Raw genomic sequence first — 17,296 nt, 5'->3', positions numbered from 1 at the left:
ACCACAGAACATTCCCCCCCGTTCCTCCCCTCCTATCAAAGCGGTGGACCGTCGTCGTGTAGGGAGTGCGACGACGGCGGGGAGACAGTAGAGTGGGCGCATCGCAGGACTGGAAGCTGTGGTTGCAGGAGACGTCAACCACCTGCCATCCGGCCTTCACTCTGGCGGAAACTTCCTTCGGAAAACGACCAGAAGGGTACATGTCCACCTGCCAATGCCATGAACCAGATGAAGAAGGCGGCCACTGTAGCGGCGCGGGTGGGTGCAGATCCTTCGGTAGGACAAGACAAGGCGGAGGTAGCGAAGCCTACGTCTCATGGGGTCGTCGCGCTGTATCGTGGTGATACCCTCTGGCGGCTGCTGTGCCCGCGTTGTCCTCTGGATCCGTGAATCTGGAGGAAGAGACACTGAAAGATCATCGTGCACTTGACAGAGGCGAAGTTGATTTTGATGTCGACGCTGCAAGCCATCTGCACCTGAAATATGAAACATGCAAGCGCCAAGTCGACGGACGATCTCGCCTCACGTCCACCGTCTGCTGCCGCTAAAAACCTGTAGAAGACAATATCATGGGGTGCGAAGCGATACTTGCGGCCTTCTTCCGACGCCTGTTGCTGAGGAGGGTGGAGCAGGTGGAGCAGTATCTGATGGATGCGGCCCTGAAGCAATTCCGCCGTCGATGGTCCATCTCGTGGGTGTGAACGGTGTGATGGGAGAAACTTGCAATGCTTGATCCGTGGCGTGTTCGGAGCGAAGTTTGGCCATCTGCTGCTTGAATGTTCTGACAAAACTAAACGTTTCTCTATTTCACTGTGGATGGAACGGTGGCGATTTAAATACTGTTTGCCATTACGTTCACAGAATGTTTCAGATTCATTTGATGTGACCTGGGGACCTTTGCTTGAACCTATTAATTCGGGTGTCCCTTCTAGGCAAAATTAGAGGACGACACTTGAATTGTGCTACGTGACGTTGTCGAGTTCATTGGCACAGCAAAAGAATACTTGCTATAATAGTCAACCACAATTAATCAGCGAATGTTCCAAAAAAGTAGCACAAAGTCTACGAGCACACGTTGCCATGGTGATTGCATCTTTGGCCAAGACAAAACAATCCAGAGCTAATAGAGAGCATCATGACTGATACAGGGATTAGTGATCACAAGGTCGTTGTAGCTAGGCTCAATACCGTTCCTTCCAAACCAACCAGAAACAAACGCAAAATAAATTTATTTAAAAAAGCGGATAAAGTGTCACTAGAACCCTTCCTAAGAGACAATCTCTATTCCTTCCGAACTGACTATGCAAATGTAGACGAGATGTGGCTCAAATTCAAAGATATAGTAGCAACAGCAATTGAGAGATTCATACCTCATAAATTTGTAAGCGATGGAACTGATCCCCTATGTCACACAAAACAGGTACGGACGCTGTTGCAGAGGCAACGGAAAAAGCATGCGAAGTTCAGAAGAACGGGAAATCCCGAAGATTGGCTAAAATTTACAGACGCGCTAAATTTGGCACGGACTTCAATGCGAGATGCCTTTAATAGGTTCCACAACGAAATTTGGTAGAAAATCTGAAGAAATTCTGGTCGTATGTAAAGTACACAATCCGCAAGACGCAGTCAATACCTGCGCTGCGCGTTGCCGATGGTACTGTTACCGACGACTGTGTCGCTAAAGGAGAGTTATTGAAGATAGTTTTCCGAAATTGCTTCACCAGGGAAGACGAATGGAATATTCCAGAATTTGAAACACGAACAGCTGCTAGCATGAGTTTCTTAGAAATAGATACCTTAGGGGTTGCTAAGCAACTCAAATCGCTTGATACGGGCAAGTCTTCAGGTCCAGATTGCATACCCATTAGGTTCCTTTCAGATTAAGCTGATACAATAGCTCCCTACTTAGGACTCATATACAAACGCTCGCTCACCGATAGATCTGTACCTGAAGATTGGAAAATTGCGCAAGTCGCACCACTGTTTAAGAAGGGTAGTAGGAGTAATCCATCTAACTACAGACCTATATCATTGACGTCGGTTTGCAGTTGGGTTTTTGAGCATATACTGTATTCAAACATTATGAATCACCTCGAAGGAAACGGTCTATTGATACGTAATCAGCATGGTTTCAGGAAACATCGCTCTTTGGGGTTTCGTCTCAGTTGTGCGACTGGATTCGTGATTTCCTGCCAGGAATGTCGCAGTTCGTAGTAATAGACGGCAAATCAGCGAGTAAAATTGAAGTGATATCAGGTGTTCCCCAGGGAAGCGTCCTGGGACCTCTGCTGTTCCTGATCTATATAAATGACCTGGGTGACAATCTGAGCAGTTCTGTTAGGTTGTTCGCAGATGATGCTGTAATTTACCGTCTAGTAAGGTCATCCGAAGACCAGTATCAGTTGCAAAGCGATTTAGAAAAGATTGCTGTATGATGTGGCAGGCGGCAGTTGACGCTAAATAACGAAAAGTGTGAGGTGATTCACATGAGTTACAAAAGAAATCCGTTGGAATTCGATTACTCGATAAATAATACAGTTCTCAAGGCTGTCGATTCAACTAAGTACCTGGGTGTTGAAATTACAAACAACTTCAGTTGGGAAGACCACATAGATAATATTGTGGGGAAGGCGAGCCAAAGGCTGCGTTTCATTGGCAGGACACTTAGAAGATGCAACAAGTCCACTAAAGAGAAAACTTACACTACACTCGTTCGTCTTCTGTTAGAATATTGCTGTGGGATCCTTAGCAGGTGGGATTGACGGAGGACATCGAAAGGGTGCAAAAAAGGGCAGCTCGTTTTGTATTATCCCGTAATAGGGGAGAGAGTGTGGCAGATATGATACGCGAGTTGGGATGGAAGTCATTAAAGCAAAGACGTTTATCGTCGCGGCGAGATCTGTTTACGAAATTTCAGTCACCAACTTTCTCTTCCGAATGTGAAAATATTTTGTGGAGCCCGAAGTACATAGGTAGGAATGATCATCAAAATAAAATAAGAGAAATCAGAGCTCGAACAGAAAGGTTTAGGTTTTCGTTTTTCCAGCGCGCTTTTCGGGAGTGGAATGGTAGAGAGATAGTATGATTGTGGTTCAAATGGCTCTGAGCACTACATGACTTAACTTCTGAGGTCATCAGTCCCCTAGAACATAGAACTACTTAAACCTACCTAACCTAAGGACATCACACACATCCGTGCCCGAGGCAGGATTCGAACCTGCGACCATAGCGATCGCGCGGTTCCAGACTGTAGCGCCTAGAACCGCTCGGCCACTTCGGCCTGCTATTAGTATGATTGTGGTTCGATGAACCCTCTGTCAAGCACTTAAATGTGAATTGCAGATTAATCATGTAGATTTAAATGTAGATGTTGTGGTGGAGCGGACTGACTTTCCGCACATGTGTAACACTGTGATGTCATCTGTTCTATCAGGGCATCCATACCCTGCCAAGTACAGTATTGACGTGCTAACTGCTTCGTACGAACAATCCCCCATTGTCCTTGGTGAAGTAACTGCAACACCTCTTTCTGCAAAGCTTTAGGGATCGCCACACGTGACTGTTCAATGTCCATTTGAACAAGAATTACTCCTTTCTGTACAGCGGAGCAATGCCGACGTGCAAATTATTGGCGCATTACGGAGTTCTATATACTGTGCAAGGTACGAGGCCAAGATGTGCCAATGTACTTCAGCAAAATGTTCAAATCTCAGTCAGCTCCCGTGGCCTGTTTTCCTGTAGTTCAGCGGAAAAGACTGAAGCCATTCAGAGTCATGAGCATCAATGTGACAACAAAATGCAGCCGAAGTGTCAAAGTCTGTATCAGGGCCCATGGGAGGACGGGAAAGTGCGTCCGCATTACCATGTTGAGCTGTAGGACGATATACAGTCTCGTACTAATATTGACATAACAACAAAATCCATCTACGCAATTTTTGGCCAGTTCGTACAGGAACGCGTTTCGTCGGATGAAACGACGACTTCAAAGTCTTGTGATCCGTTACTAAGTCGAATTTTCTGCCATAGAAATAGCGGTGAAAATTTGTGACACCGTGCACAATAACCATAGCCTCTTTCTCAATTGGTGAATAGTTACATCGGGTTTTGGACAATATTTTGATAAGAAAGCAATAGACGTGCGTTTATCACCAATTCTGTGTTAAAGCACTGTACGGATTGCTTAAGAGGAAACATCAGCTTGCAGTACAACTGTCAGGATCAAAGTGAACTAATAAGCAGCGATCGCTGAGAAATACATCTTTAAGTTTTTGAAAAGCTACTTAGTACTCATCTTTGCAATGGAGCTGCGATTTGTGCAGCATTCGGTATGAACCGAATATAATAGTTCATTTTTCCCTAAAACTGACTGAAGTTCTGTGATATTGGAAGAACTGGCGAATCTCTTGCAGACTTTGAATATACTACATTAATGACATCGGCCTTGTGACGAGATTTTTGTGAGTGTGCCGAATTCTTATGTTTGCTCCGTTGCAAACATACAGATTGTGCATGTCCTTTCATACCACAAGCGAAACACTGAGCTTGTCTGGATAGGCAGTGTTAGCGTTTGTGCCTTGAATAACACCGAGGGCAGGACTTAATTCTGTTCGCCTGTGTAGCCGCCTGTTTAGTGAACTGCTTATGCGGAGTGGAGAGGTGTTTAGTCAGCGTGGCGAGCTGTCTTTGTCGTACCCTGCCAATCTGTTACCCGCTCGCGATAAGTTTGTTCTGACCGTTGTTTGCAGTATAAGAATTTATACCTAGCGGCTACCACATGTAATTGTTAGTTTTAATAGTTTGTTAGTGATTCTACCACGGAGTCGTAGCCGGCCGCGGTGGTCTAGCGGTTCAGGCGCTCAGTCCGGAACCGCGCGACAGCTACGGTCGCAGGTTCGAATCCTGCCTCGGGCATGGATGTGTGTGATGTCCTTAGGTTAGTTAGGTTTAAGTAGTTCTAAGTTCTAGGGGACTGATGACCACAGATGTTAAGTCCCATAGTGCTCAGAGCCATTTGAACCATTTTTGAACGAAGTCGTAAGCAAGTTCACTCGGAGTGGCGTTAGGAAGAAGTTTCTGTGGAAGCCTAAAGACTGCACTTCCTACTGTTGGTAATAGATATGGAAGTTTCACTGTACCTGGCACATTGTGAGCTAGTAAGTGTACTTCGAACTAAGAAAACCACTCGAGCCATTCCTGATCTTGTTCAGAAAAATGTCTAAAAGGTGGTATAGCGTTGTTATAGGCGGTGCCTGTTCCGTCGGGTGCGCAGCGTTGGCTATTAGCTCCTGCACCGTGTTGAGTAGTGCATATATCTGAAGCGTCTGGAACTGTAACATCTGCATTAGCTGTGTGGCATCTAACGCTTGTGGCGCCTGAGGAAGGGACGGGATAGGTGGGGTGGACATGTTGGAAGTGACAAATGGTACAAACAGACAAGACAAGCAAGCAAACAAAGTCAGTATAAAGCAAAGAAATGTTTTGCAATGCCCACCTGAAAACACTGATTAGCAAAAACGACAAGAAACTATTAAAACAAGTGACTGAACCTGTAAAGTAAGACAAGAGAAATTAATGCACCAGCAAAAAGAAAACACAAGAAATTCCGTAGCTGTCAGGTGCAGGGTCCATCGCCAATGTGGGATCCTGCCCGCTTGTCGCTTATAGGGTGCCTAAAGGACGTTGCGTTCTCGGAAAGCCATACAGTAATTCAAGCTAATCACATTAATACTTTTAATTGCAATCAAGTAATATTGAAAATACTTAACGTTGAATTTACAATGGCTTCGCAAGCGGTGGGCAACATGTAAACAGTCAGTGTCTTTCGCTATAGACAGTGTCCACAGAAGCAATAGACATGGATCCGTATTAACTGCTATCGTAGCGCTCTCTTCTAGACCGGTTCTAGTACTGTGACTTCTAGTACTGTGCAGCCGAGGCTGGCAGGTGCGGCTCTTATATCCTCTCCTTGTAGAGGCCGCTTCTATAGTGGTGACGTCCTACTCAGCGTGCTATTGGCTGACGTAGTCTCACCGCCCTCTCTGCTCTTCCATTCTTCGTCTTCGTGCTGGTGCTCGTGGTTACGCCGGAACACTGCCTCCTCAGTTATTTGGGGGACGTAGTCCAATCTCTGTCTTACACTACAATTTTATTCTCTCTGAAGCTCGCTCTAGTACCGTAGAGGCTATTCCCTAATGCCTTAAAAGATGTCCTATCATCCTGTCTCCTCTTCTTCTCCTTTTCTTCCTTACATTCCTTTCCTTGTCGATACAGTGTAGAACCTTCTCATTTCTCACTTTATCAGTTTTTAGCATTCTTCTGTAGTACCACATACCAGGTGCTTCAATTCTCTTCTGATCTGGTTTTGTCATAGCCCATGTTTGGCTATCATACAATGCGTTGCTCCAGAAGTAAATTCTTAGAAATTTCTTCCTTAAATTAAGGCTATCTTTAATACTAGCAGAACTCTCTTCGCCAGGAGTGTCCTCTTTGCCAGCGCTAGTCTGCATTTTATATCCTCCTTGATCTGTCCATCATGGGTTATTTAGCTGCCTAAGGAGCAGAATTCCTTACCTTTGTCTATTCGGTGGTCCCCAATTTTTACGTTAAGTTACACAGAGTGAACTGCATGTGCATAGATGCAGCTGATCATGTAGGCCAATAGAATATGCTGCCCCTTTGGAGATTTCACAGAAGGGCTTATCGGTAGTGATGATGATGTTTGGTTTTCGGGGCACTCAATTGAGCGGTCATGAGTGCCTGTACGAAGTCCCAATTTTGACAGAGTCCAATTTGTTACACAATCCAATCTAGCCTCTGTCAAGAATGATGATGATGATAAAATGATGAGGACAATACAAACACCCAGTCCCCGGTCAGAGAAAATCTCCAACCCGGCCAGGAGTCGACCATGGGACCCTCTGATCCATAGACAGCAACATTAGCCACTAGACCATGAGCTGCGAACTCTGTCATCGGCAGCGATGAAGCTTAGTGTCAGTTGATCATCTGGCTTTGCTTTCAAGAACCACTCATGGGTGCCACTCATCGGAAGTCAATATATAGATACGATCCCCTCAAAGCGTATGGCCACTACAGGGTCTTGTTTTTAACAACCTGAATGTAGTAAGAGGACAAATACCGTTTTCATCGAGTCCTAGAAGAACGCTGTTATTAAAAGTACATAGAAAGGAGAGCTTCTTTGATACATACCACCCCCAACAGAGAAGAACAGCATGTGGAAGGAGAACCTGGGAGCTAGGCTACCATTGATGGCGTGGGATGCACCGAACTCATGCACTTCAAAAACGAAATGTTTAATACATACAAGAACAGTCAGGAGTGGTTAAGACAGATAGTTTAAAATTTAGAGAGATAAACTCGACAGTGGTGTCGAGATCGCACCTCACTGGCAATAGACAGAGGTGGTAATAGAGTATGATACAGTTTTTCAGTCCAAGTGTTATGGAGCATATTATTGGCTACCCTCATGAAACCGGTGTCAGAGGAGGCCAGCTCTTTTTAAAGTACCCTTTTATGGTCGGCGCTCGGAATATCTATAATTTAGTTAAACCGAATGATGGCGGTGAATGAAAGCGTGGAAATACGAGTCTTTCTTTCAGGAAGCAGTAGGTACAAATTCACTTCACCGCCAGGGCTCTTCCTAGTCGGTCCACCGCCAGACTTTTTCTCCACATCAGCTGAGGATCCAGGCAGCTCCGAGCGGACGAGCTGCTGAGTTTCCACGCAGATATGACCAATGACTGATTTCGTTGCCTCTTCAGCTTCCACCTGAATATTAACACAATGAGATCTAGCCATACGGGCAGTCAAATCATTTTACTGAGTTTCAGTGACTTCCAGCCTCATTTTGAAGACTTGCTTGCAGAGTTCCTGATGAATATGCATTCAAATTCAGCCACTGATACAAATGTATACTCTACTTTGGTGTACCGCTTCGACACTATAAATGTTTTGTACTGTTCAGACTCCTGATCCTTTGAGAAGCCCTGGCAACGGATTAGTTATGATTTGTCAGACTCTGCCAGATGTTTTAACGGCCGCCTTCAGTGTAACAGATTGAATTAATTGTATTATTACTTAATCACGTAGTTAACGACTTACTTTTTTTTCAGTCATCAGTCTTTTGACTAATTTGATGCCGTCCTCCACGATTTATTCCCCTTTGCCAACCTTTCCATCTGAGATTAGCACTTGCAATCCATACTCTCTGTGTTACAATATCTGTCTTCACCTAAACTTTTCACCAGCTACAGCACCCTTTACTGACAAGGAAGTTATTCCTTGATGTCTCAGCAGGTGTCCTATCATACGGTCTTTTCATCTTGACAGTCTTTTCCAAATATTCCTTTCTTCAGCGATTCTAACGATAACCCCCAAATTCCTTACATTATCAGTCCAACTAATTTTCAACATTCTTCTGTGAACCACATCACAAATGCTTCCACTCTATTGAGTTCCGGTTTTTCCGCAGTCAGTGGTTTAGTACCAAACAATGCTGGGCTCTACAAATACACTTTCAGAAATTTCTTCTCAAAATTCAGGCCACAGTCTGGTTCTAGTTGACTTCACTTGACCAAGAGTGCTCTTTTTTCCAGTGCTAGTCTGCATTTTGTGTCCTTCTTGCTCCATCCGTCATGGGTTATTTTGGTGCCTAGTGAGAGAAATTCCAAAATGTCGCCTACTTCTTGATTTGATGTTAAATTTTTCGCTTTTCTCATTTCTGTTGTCTCCTATTTTCGTCTTGGATGAATGCCCTGTTAAGCTGACTGTGCGATAATTCTCGCTTTTGTCGGCTACTGTTATCTTCGGAATTGCATCAATGATGTGTTATTTTCGGAATTGCGTCAATGATGTTTTTCCGAAAGTCTAATGGCATATCACCAGTCTCATACATTCTTCACACCAAGGTGAATAGTCGTTTTGTTGACACTTCCCCCGTGATTTTAGAAATTCCGATGAAGTGTTATCTACCCATTCTGCCTCACTTGATATTTAGTCCTTTAAAGCCTTTTTAAAATCTGACTCTAATACTGGATTTCCTACCTCTCCCCTATCGACTCCTTCTTCTATCACGTCATCAGACAAGTTCCCCTCTCATAGAGGCATTCCACCTATCTGCTCTCTCCTCTGCAATTAATAAGGGATTTGCTACGGCACTCTTAATGTTACCTCCCTTGCTTTTAGTTTCACCGAAGGCTGTTTTGACTTTCCTATATTCTGAGTCAGGCATTCCGACAATCAATTCTTTTTAATTCCTTGCAGCCATTTCAGCTTAGCTTCCCTGAACTTCGTGTTTATTTCGTTCCTAAGCGACTTCCATTTTTATGTTCCTGAAGTTCCCTGGAAGTTTTTGAACTTTCTTCTTTCGTCTGCTGAAGTATTTCTACTGTTATCCATGGTTTCCTCCCATTTATCATCCTTCTACCTATACTTGTGACCAACGGCCTTGCTGCTTTGGTAAAACCTGTTCCCGTCAGATCACCAAAGTTAAGAACCGTCGGGCTGGGCTAGCACTTGGATGACCATCCGGTGTGCCGAGCGCTGTTGGCAAACCGGGTGCACTCAGGCCCTGTGAGGCAAACTGAGGAGCTATTTGATTGAAAAGCAGCGGCTCCCGTCTCGCAAACTGACATACGGCCGGGGGGTGGTGTGCTGACCACATGTCCATATCTACACCCAGTGACGCCTAGGGGCTGAGGATGACACGGCGGCCGGTCAGTACCGTTGGGCCTTCATGGCCTGTTCGGGAGAAGTTTTGTTGTAATACCTATACTTTTCATTCCAGCTTCTTTGACTGCCATTTTTAACTGTTCTTTCTACTCAGCTATTCATTGTCGCAGTATTTAGAGCCACACAGAACTTCTAGCGTTTCTCATCATTTCTTATTATTTCCGTATACAACTTAATTTCATACTGTTTCTTCCTGACTAGTCTCTTAAACATCAGCCTGCTCTTCATCATTACTAAATTGTGGTATGAGTCTATGTCCGATTTCAGAATCTCAGCCTGATCATGCAGTAACATAAATGAAATCTTCCCGCATCTCCCTGCCTTTTCCAACTATATCACATCCACTTGAGATTCTTGGACACAGTATTTCCTATCACTAAAGTTTATTGCAGATCGCAATTAATCATTCTCCTTTCTCGTTTATAGTACCAAGGCCATATTTTCCTGTAACGCTTTCTTCTACTTCTTCCCATATAACCACAGTCCTGTGCCCCATGGCCATCTGTTTTTCATCTCCCATTACGTATTGGATTACCAGTTGAAGCCGTTCAATATCTTCATATACTTTTTCTATCTTTTCATGTTCCTCCGGCGACTCGGCACGCATACCCGAAATAGCGTTGTCGGTGCTGGTTTGCTGTCGATCCAGATGGGAACAACATTATCACTGAACTATTCACAGCAACTATTCTCTCATCTACCTTCCTCTTCATAATTAATCCTTCTCTCTTTATAACATTTTCTACTACTGTAAATATTACAGATCTGACCACCAGTGCTTGTCTTCTTTCCATTTCACTGTAACTGATCTCCACAATATCTACATTGAGCTTTTGAATCTCCATTTTAAAATTTTCTAGCTTTCCTACAATGTTCAAACTTCTGACATTCTATGCACCGACTGGTAGAACCTCATTCTTTTGTTGGTTATTCAGTGTTTTTCTCATGGTCATCTCCATTTTGGCAGTCTCCTCCTCGAGATCCGAATGGGACACTATTCCAGAATGTTTTGCCAATGGAGATATCATCTTGACACTTTTTCATTTACAAGCCACGTGTATACATGTTATGTGTCTTTAAGGTAGTGGTATTCCTTGCCTTCTGCATCCTCATGCCGTTGATCATTGCCGATTCTTCCTCCAGTTTGGAAACCTGATTGGACCTAATCTGTAGTGACTGGATTCGACGGGTCATGACATAACTGAAGAAACCCAATTGAGGCCATTTTAATGGCTAGAAATATATCTACTTGTTTTACTCAATTTGATAAACTTGCACTTTGATGATCATGAGGTGAAATCATTAGGACAACAAACTATTTCAGAGTGAAGATAATTTCCGAAGTGGCAGGGAATGAAATCCAGGGCCCATAATATAGATGCTGCAATGCTGACGATTAGACCAAGAGTGCAGAATTTCGCCCAGTGTGATTATTTTTATAACTTTTGTGTCTTACAATTGGCTGTCTCACCAAATTACGCACCATGTCTCCTGCTACAGTGTAAACACCATGCCAGTACTTTCATCTATTCCTTCGTCTATAGTACACACATCAAAAAATGTTTTACATCACCTCAGTTCCGAGAGTTCCGGAACCTGTACAGACAATTGGAATACAGATCAGCATAAACATCCTTTTCGCCTTTTTTATTGCTCGTGAAAACCACACATTGCATGTTGTACCACCATACAGTGACACCTTCAGGGCTGGTGGTCCAGACTGCTGTAGACATCGGTACCTCCAATACCCAGTAGCACGTCCTCTTGCATTGATGCACTCCTGTATTCGTCGTGGCATACTATCCACAAGTTCATCAAGGTACTGTTAGTTCAGATCGTCCCACTCCTCAACGACGATTCGGCGTAGAGCGCTCAGAGTGGTTGGTGGGTCACGTCGTCCATAAACAGCCCTTTTGGATCTATCCCAGGCATGTTCGATAGGGTTAATGTCTGGAGAACATGCTGGCCACTCTAGTCGAGCGATGCCGTTATCCTCAAGGAAGTCATTCACAGGTTGTGCACAATTGGGGTGGGAATTGTCGTTCATGAAGACGAATTCCTCTCTAATATGCTGCTCATATGGCTGCATTATCGGTCGGAGGATGGCATTCACGTCACGTACAGGCGTCAAGACGCCTTCCGTAACCGCCAGAGGTGTAAGTCGGCCTCACATAATGCCACCCCAAAACAGCAGGGAACCTCCACCGTACTGCACTCGCTGGACATGGTGTCTAATGCTTTCAACCTGAGCTGGTTGCCTCCAAACACGTCTCCGACGATTGTCTGGTTGAAGGCGTATGCGACACTCATCGGTGAAGAGAACGTGAGCGGTCCATTCGGCATGTTCAAAAATGGCTCTGAGCACTATGGGACTTAACATCTTAGATCATCAGTCCCCTATAACTTAGAACTACTTAAACCTAACTAACCTAAGGACATCACACAACATCCAGCCATCACGAGGCAGAGAAAATCCCTGATTCGGCATGTTGTTGGGCCCATGTGTACCGCGCTGCATGGTGTCGTGGTTGCAAAGATGGACCTCGCCATGGACGCCGGGAGTGAAGTTGCGAATAATGCAACCTATTGCACACAGTTTAAGTCGTAGCACGACTTACTATGGCAGCACTAAAAGCATCATTCAATATCGTGGCGTTGCTGTCAGGGTACCTCCGAGCCATAATCCGTACGTAGCGGTCATACACTGCAGTAGTAGCCTTTGGGGCCTGAGTGAGACATGTCATCGACAGTTCCTGTCTCGCTGCATCTCCTCCATGTCCGAAAAACATCGCTTTGGTTCACTCCGAGACGCCTGGACAGTTCACTTGTTGACAGCCTCCTTCCTGGCACAAGGTAACTACGCTGACTGGATCGAACAGCGGTATCGACCGTCCAGGCATCGTTGAAGTACAGACAACACTAGTTGTCCTAGCGAAATGACTGGAAAAGATCGGCTGTCGGCCCTCTATGTCTAATAGGCGCTGCTCATACATGGTTGTTTACATCTTTGGGCGGGTTTAGTGACATCTTTGTCTTGGAAACAATATCCATAGCCTATCTTCGGGAGTTCGGGGAACTGGGGTGATGCAAAACTTTTTTTGATCTGTGTATTTATTGTTTTTCTTTCGTTGTAATTATTGTTGTGGTCTTCAGTCCTGAGACTGGTTTGATGCAGCTCTCCGTGCTAATCTATCCTGTGCGAGCTCCTTCATCTCCCAGTACCTACTGCAACCTACATCCTTCTGAATCTGCTTAGTGTATTCATCTCTTGGTCTCCCTCTACGATATTTACCCTCCACACTGCCCTCCAATGCTAAATTTGTGATCCCTTGATGCCTCAGGACGTGTCCTACCAACCGATACCTTGTTATAGTCAAGTTGTGCCACAAACTTCTCTTCTTCCCAATCCTATTCAATACCTCCTCATTAGTTACGTGACCTACCCATCAAATCTTGAGCATTCTTCTGTAGCACCACATTTCAAAAGCTTCTTTTCTCTTCTTGTCCAAACTATTTACTGTCCAAGTTTCACTTCCATACATGGCTACACTCCATACAAATACTTCCAGAAACGACTTCCTGACACTTACATCTATACTCGATGTTAACAAAATTCTTTGCTTCAGAAACGCTTTCCATGCCATTTCCAGTCTACATTTTATATCCTCTCTACTTCGACCATCATCAGTTATTTTGCTCCCCAAATAGCAAAACTCTTTTACTACTTTACGTGTCTCATTTCCTAATCTAATTCCCTCAGCATCACTCGCTTTAATTCGATTAAATTCCATTATCCTCGTTTTGCTTTTGTTGATGTTCATCCTATATCGTCCTTTCAAGACACTGTCCGCTCCGTTCAACTGCTCTTCCAAATCCTTTGCTGTCTCTGATGGAATTACAATGTCATCGGCGAACCTCAAAGTTTTTATTTCTTCTCTCTGGTTTTAATACCTACTCCAAATTTTTCTTTTGTTGCCTTTACTACTTGCTCAATACACAGATTGAATAACATCGGGGAGAGACAACAAACCTGTCTCACTCCCTTCCCAAACGCTGCTTCCCTTTCATGCCCCTCGACTCTTATAACTGCCATCTGGTTTCTGTACAAATTGTAAATAACCTTACGCTCCCTGTATTTTACCCCTGCCCACTTTAGAATTTGAAAGAGAGTATTCCAGTGAACATTGTCAAAAGCTTTCTCTAAGTCTACAAATGCTAGAAACGTAGATTTACCTTTCCTTAATCTTTTTTCTAAGATATGTCGTAAGGTCAGTATTGCTTCACGTGTTCCAACATTTCCACGGAATCCAAACTGATCTCCCCCGAGTCTGCTTCTACCAGTTTTTCCATTTTTTTCTGTAAAGAATTCGCGTTAGAATTTTGCAGCTGTGACTTATTAAACTGATATTTCGGTAATTTTCACATCTGTCAACACCTGCTTTCTTTGGGATTGGAATTATTATATTCTTCTTGAAGTCTGAGGGTATTTCGCCTGTCTCGTACATCTTGCTCACCAGATGGTAGAGTTTTGTCAGGACTGGCTCTCCCAAAGCCGTCAGTAGTTCTAATGGAAACATTTCTACTCCCGGGTCCTTGTTTCAACTCAGGTCTTTCAGTGCTTTGTCCAGCTCTTCACGCAGTATCGTATCTCCCATTTCATCTTCATCTACCTCCTCTTCCATTTCCATAATATTGTCCTCAAGAACATCGCCCTTGTATAGACCCTCTGTATACTCCTTTCACCTTTCTGCTTTCCCCTCTTTGCTTAGAACTGGGTTTCCATCTGACCTCTTCATATTCATACAGGTGGCTCTCTTTTCTCCAAAGGTCTCTTTAATTTTCCTGTAGGCTGTATCTGTCTTACCCCTAGTGAGACAAGCCTCTATATCCTTACATTAGTCCTCTAGCCCTGCCTGCTTAGCCATTTTGTACTTCCTGTCGATCTCATTTTTGAGACGTTTGTATTCCTTTTTGCCTGTTTCATTTGCTGCATTTTAATATTTTCTCCTTTCATCAATGAAATTCAATATTTTTTCTGTTACCCAAGGATTTCTACTAGCCCTCGTCTTTTTACCTACTTGATCTTCTGCTACTTTCACCACTCAATCCCTGAGAGCTACCCATTCGTCTTCTACTGTATTTCTTTCCCCCATTCCTGTCAATTGTTCCCTTACGCTCTCCTTGAAACTCTGTACAGCCTCTGGTTCTTTCAGTTTTTCCAGGTCCCATCTCCTTAAATTCCCACCTTTTTGCAGTTTCTTCAGTTTTAATCTACGGTTCATAACCAATAGATTGTGGTCAGAGTCCACATCTGCCCCTGGAAATGTCCTACAATTTAAAACCTGGTTCCTAAATCTCTGTCTTACCATTATATAATCTATCTGTTACCTTTTAGTATATCCAGAATTCTTCCATGTATACAACCGTAATTATAGGGAGCCCAATTCCATCTTTATCTGTTGTGAAGGCTGAAAACAGTTTTTACCCACTCCACAAAGTGCAATATTTTTGACATAAAAATATGCAGTTATGTTTAAACTACCTCTTTGACTTCACAGATCCCCAGCCTGTGTGGCGTCGGGTGATCACCTTCATGGACCTGGACCTGCTCCGGAATGGGGTGTTCCTGAACGTGATGTTCGGCACAGGGTGTATGTTCACGGTGGCCGTCAACTTCTCGCTGCTGATGCCCATGTATTTGCAACGCCGCCTACACCTCTCCCTGTCCGACACAGCGCTCTGCCTCACCATGATGGCCGCCGGCGACGTCGTGGCCAGGCTCACGGTGCCTTCCATCACGGACTGCCTCAAGGTCAGCGCACGCCTATCTTTCTTCGTCGGTGGCGTCCTCTGTGGAATCACCTGCTCAGGTCAGCAACCCAGAGTCTGCTTAAAACAACACTAACGAAAAGTGGTAATTTTTGATGTAATTCTATGAGCGGGTCTTGAAATCCAATGTGGCCTCTGTTGATATATGGCTACTGTCATAGAACCAATAGCCACTGGTGATGCTCTTAGCAATTAGTTGGTTAGTTACTTTCGTGTCCCACAGTTCATATTACACGATAAATCGTTATAATTTGGAATAAGTCGCTCTACACACACATTGCAAATTAATTCGTAAACACTGCGACAATCTCAACATTTTAAGTTTTTGTTGTATTTTTTAAAATAAATATACAGATGTAAATCAGCAGTCTTCACTCACCATTTTTTCACAGTAGTATGCATCGAGTATAGATTTAAATGTCAGGAAGTCGTGTCTGAAAGTATTTGTATGGAGTGTAGAAATAGAAGAAAATAGAAACTTTCGAAATGTGGTGCTATACAAGAATGCTGAAGATTAGATGGATAGATCACATAACTAATAGAATTGGGGATAGGAGGAGATTGTGGCACAACTTAACTAGAAGAAGGGATCGGTTGGTAGGACATGTTCTGAGACATCGAGGGATCACCAATTTAGTATTGGAGGGCAGCGTGGAGGGTAAAAATCGTAGAAGGAGACCAAGAGATGAATACACTAAGCAGATTCAGAAGGATGTAGGCTGCAGAAGGTACTGGGAGATGAAGAAGCTTGTATAGGATAGAGTAGCATGGAGAGCTGCGTCACACCAGTCTCAGGACTGAAGACCACAACAACATAGTAGAAATTCTTCTATGGAATACAAGGAATTGAAAGGGAGGGCCTTTCTTTTACAGTTTGTTTTCAAATTTTACTTCACTGTCTGTTAGACATTTTAATGTCACCTGGTAAGTGACCAAAAATTACTGTTGCATCATTGTGCACTCTTTTTGGGCAAAAGAAGATGTTAATGTGAAGTAATGAAAGTAATTTTTCCTTCTGGTATTGAAATTATTTACATCACTGTTCGTTTCGGACTGCAGTTAGTTACTTAGAACAACATATTTCATGAGGGAATAAATATACCGTGAAGCAGGCGTCATAAAGCCAAACTCCATAAACAGATGTCTACAGGGTGATTATCGGTGAGCACCACACATTATTCTTACAGCACATTTTTGAGCAATGAACACTTTCTTATCATAGATGAGCTACCCCAGAACATTATTTCATGCTTCCATATTGAATGAAAATATGCAAAATATATCAGCTAATTGATTTGTCCCTCCCCGAGATTTGCGATAATTGTAAGTGCAAATGTGGGTGCCCTATGTTACTTTAGGAGTCTTTCTGAGTAATTCCCATTCCAAATGCCAAAGTATCTACAACCTAACCATTTCAGTGTAATGCACTTGAATGTGCACTTATGCAAGCTGATTCATCTAGAAATACAGTCTTTTCTATTTCGCCAGTGATTCAGTATATCGAAAGGAGGTTTCCAACAAATAATTTTAGAAGGGAAAATAATTTTGTTGTGTCTGCAGTGCTGCTAACTCTTGTATAAAACAAAACAGAGGAGCAAGTTTAAACGTTCATGGTGGTGTCTGTTTGTTCTATATCGTGTCTCCCTACCACTTTCGCGCAACGACGCTCTGAGCGTGTTTTTTAGGGAATTAACTAGTTTGAACCTGGGACCTGTTG

At 43.6% G+C, this 17,296-nt stretch overlaps 1 protein-coding gene across 1 annotated transcript in view; it reads left to right on the top strand.

Annotated features, from left to right (window-relative positions):
- Window positions 1-17,296, top strand: part of LOC126272851 (monocarboxylate transporter 2-like) — a 76,432-nt gene that overhangs the window by 47,234 nt on the left and 11,902 nt on the right. Inside the window, exon 6 of the mRNA XM_049976063.1 lies at window positions 15,309-15,620. Within this exon, the coding sequence (XP_049832020.1) occupies window positions 15,309-15,620 (312 nt within the window). The remainder of the gene's footprint in view (window positions 1-15,308; window positions 15,621-17,296) is intronic.

Source organism: Schistocerca gregaria, chromosome 5 (assembly GCF_023897955.1).
Source record: "Schistocerca gregaria isolate iqSchGreg1 chromosome 5, iqSchGreg1.2, whole genome shotgun sequence".
NCBI classification, from domain to species: Eukaryota; Metazoa; Arthropoda; class Insecta; order Orthoptera; family Acrididae; genus Schistocerca; species Schistocerca gregaria.
This window is presented reverse-complemented; position numbering and strand designations above follow the sequence as displayed.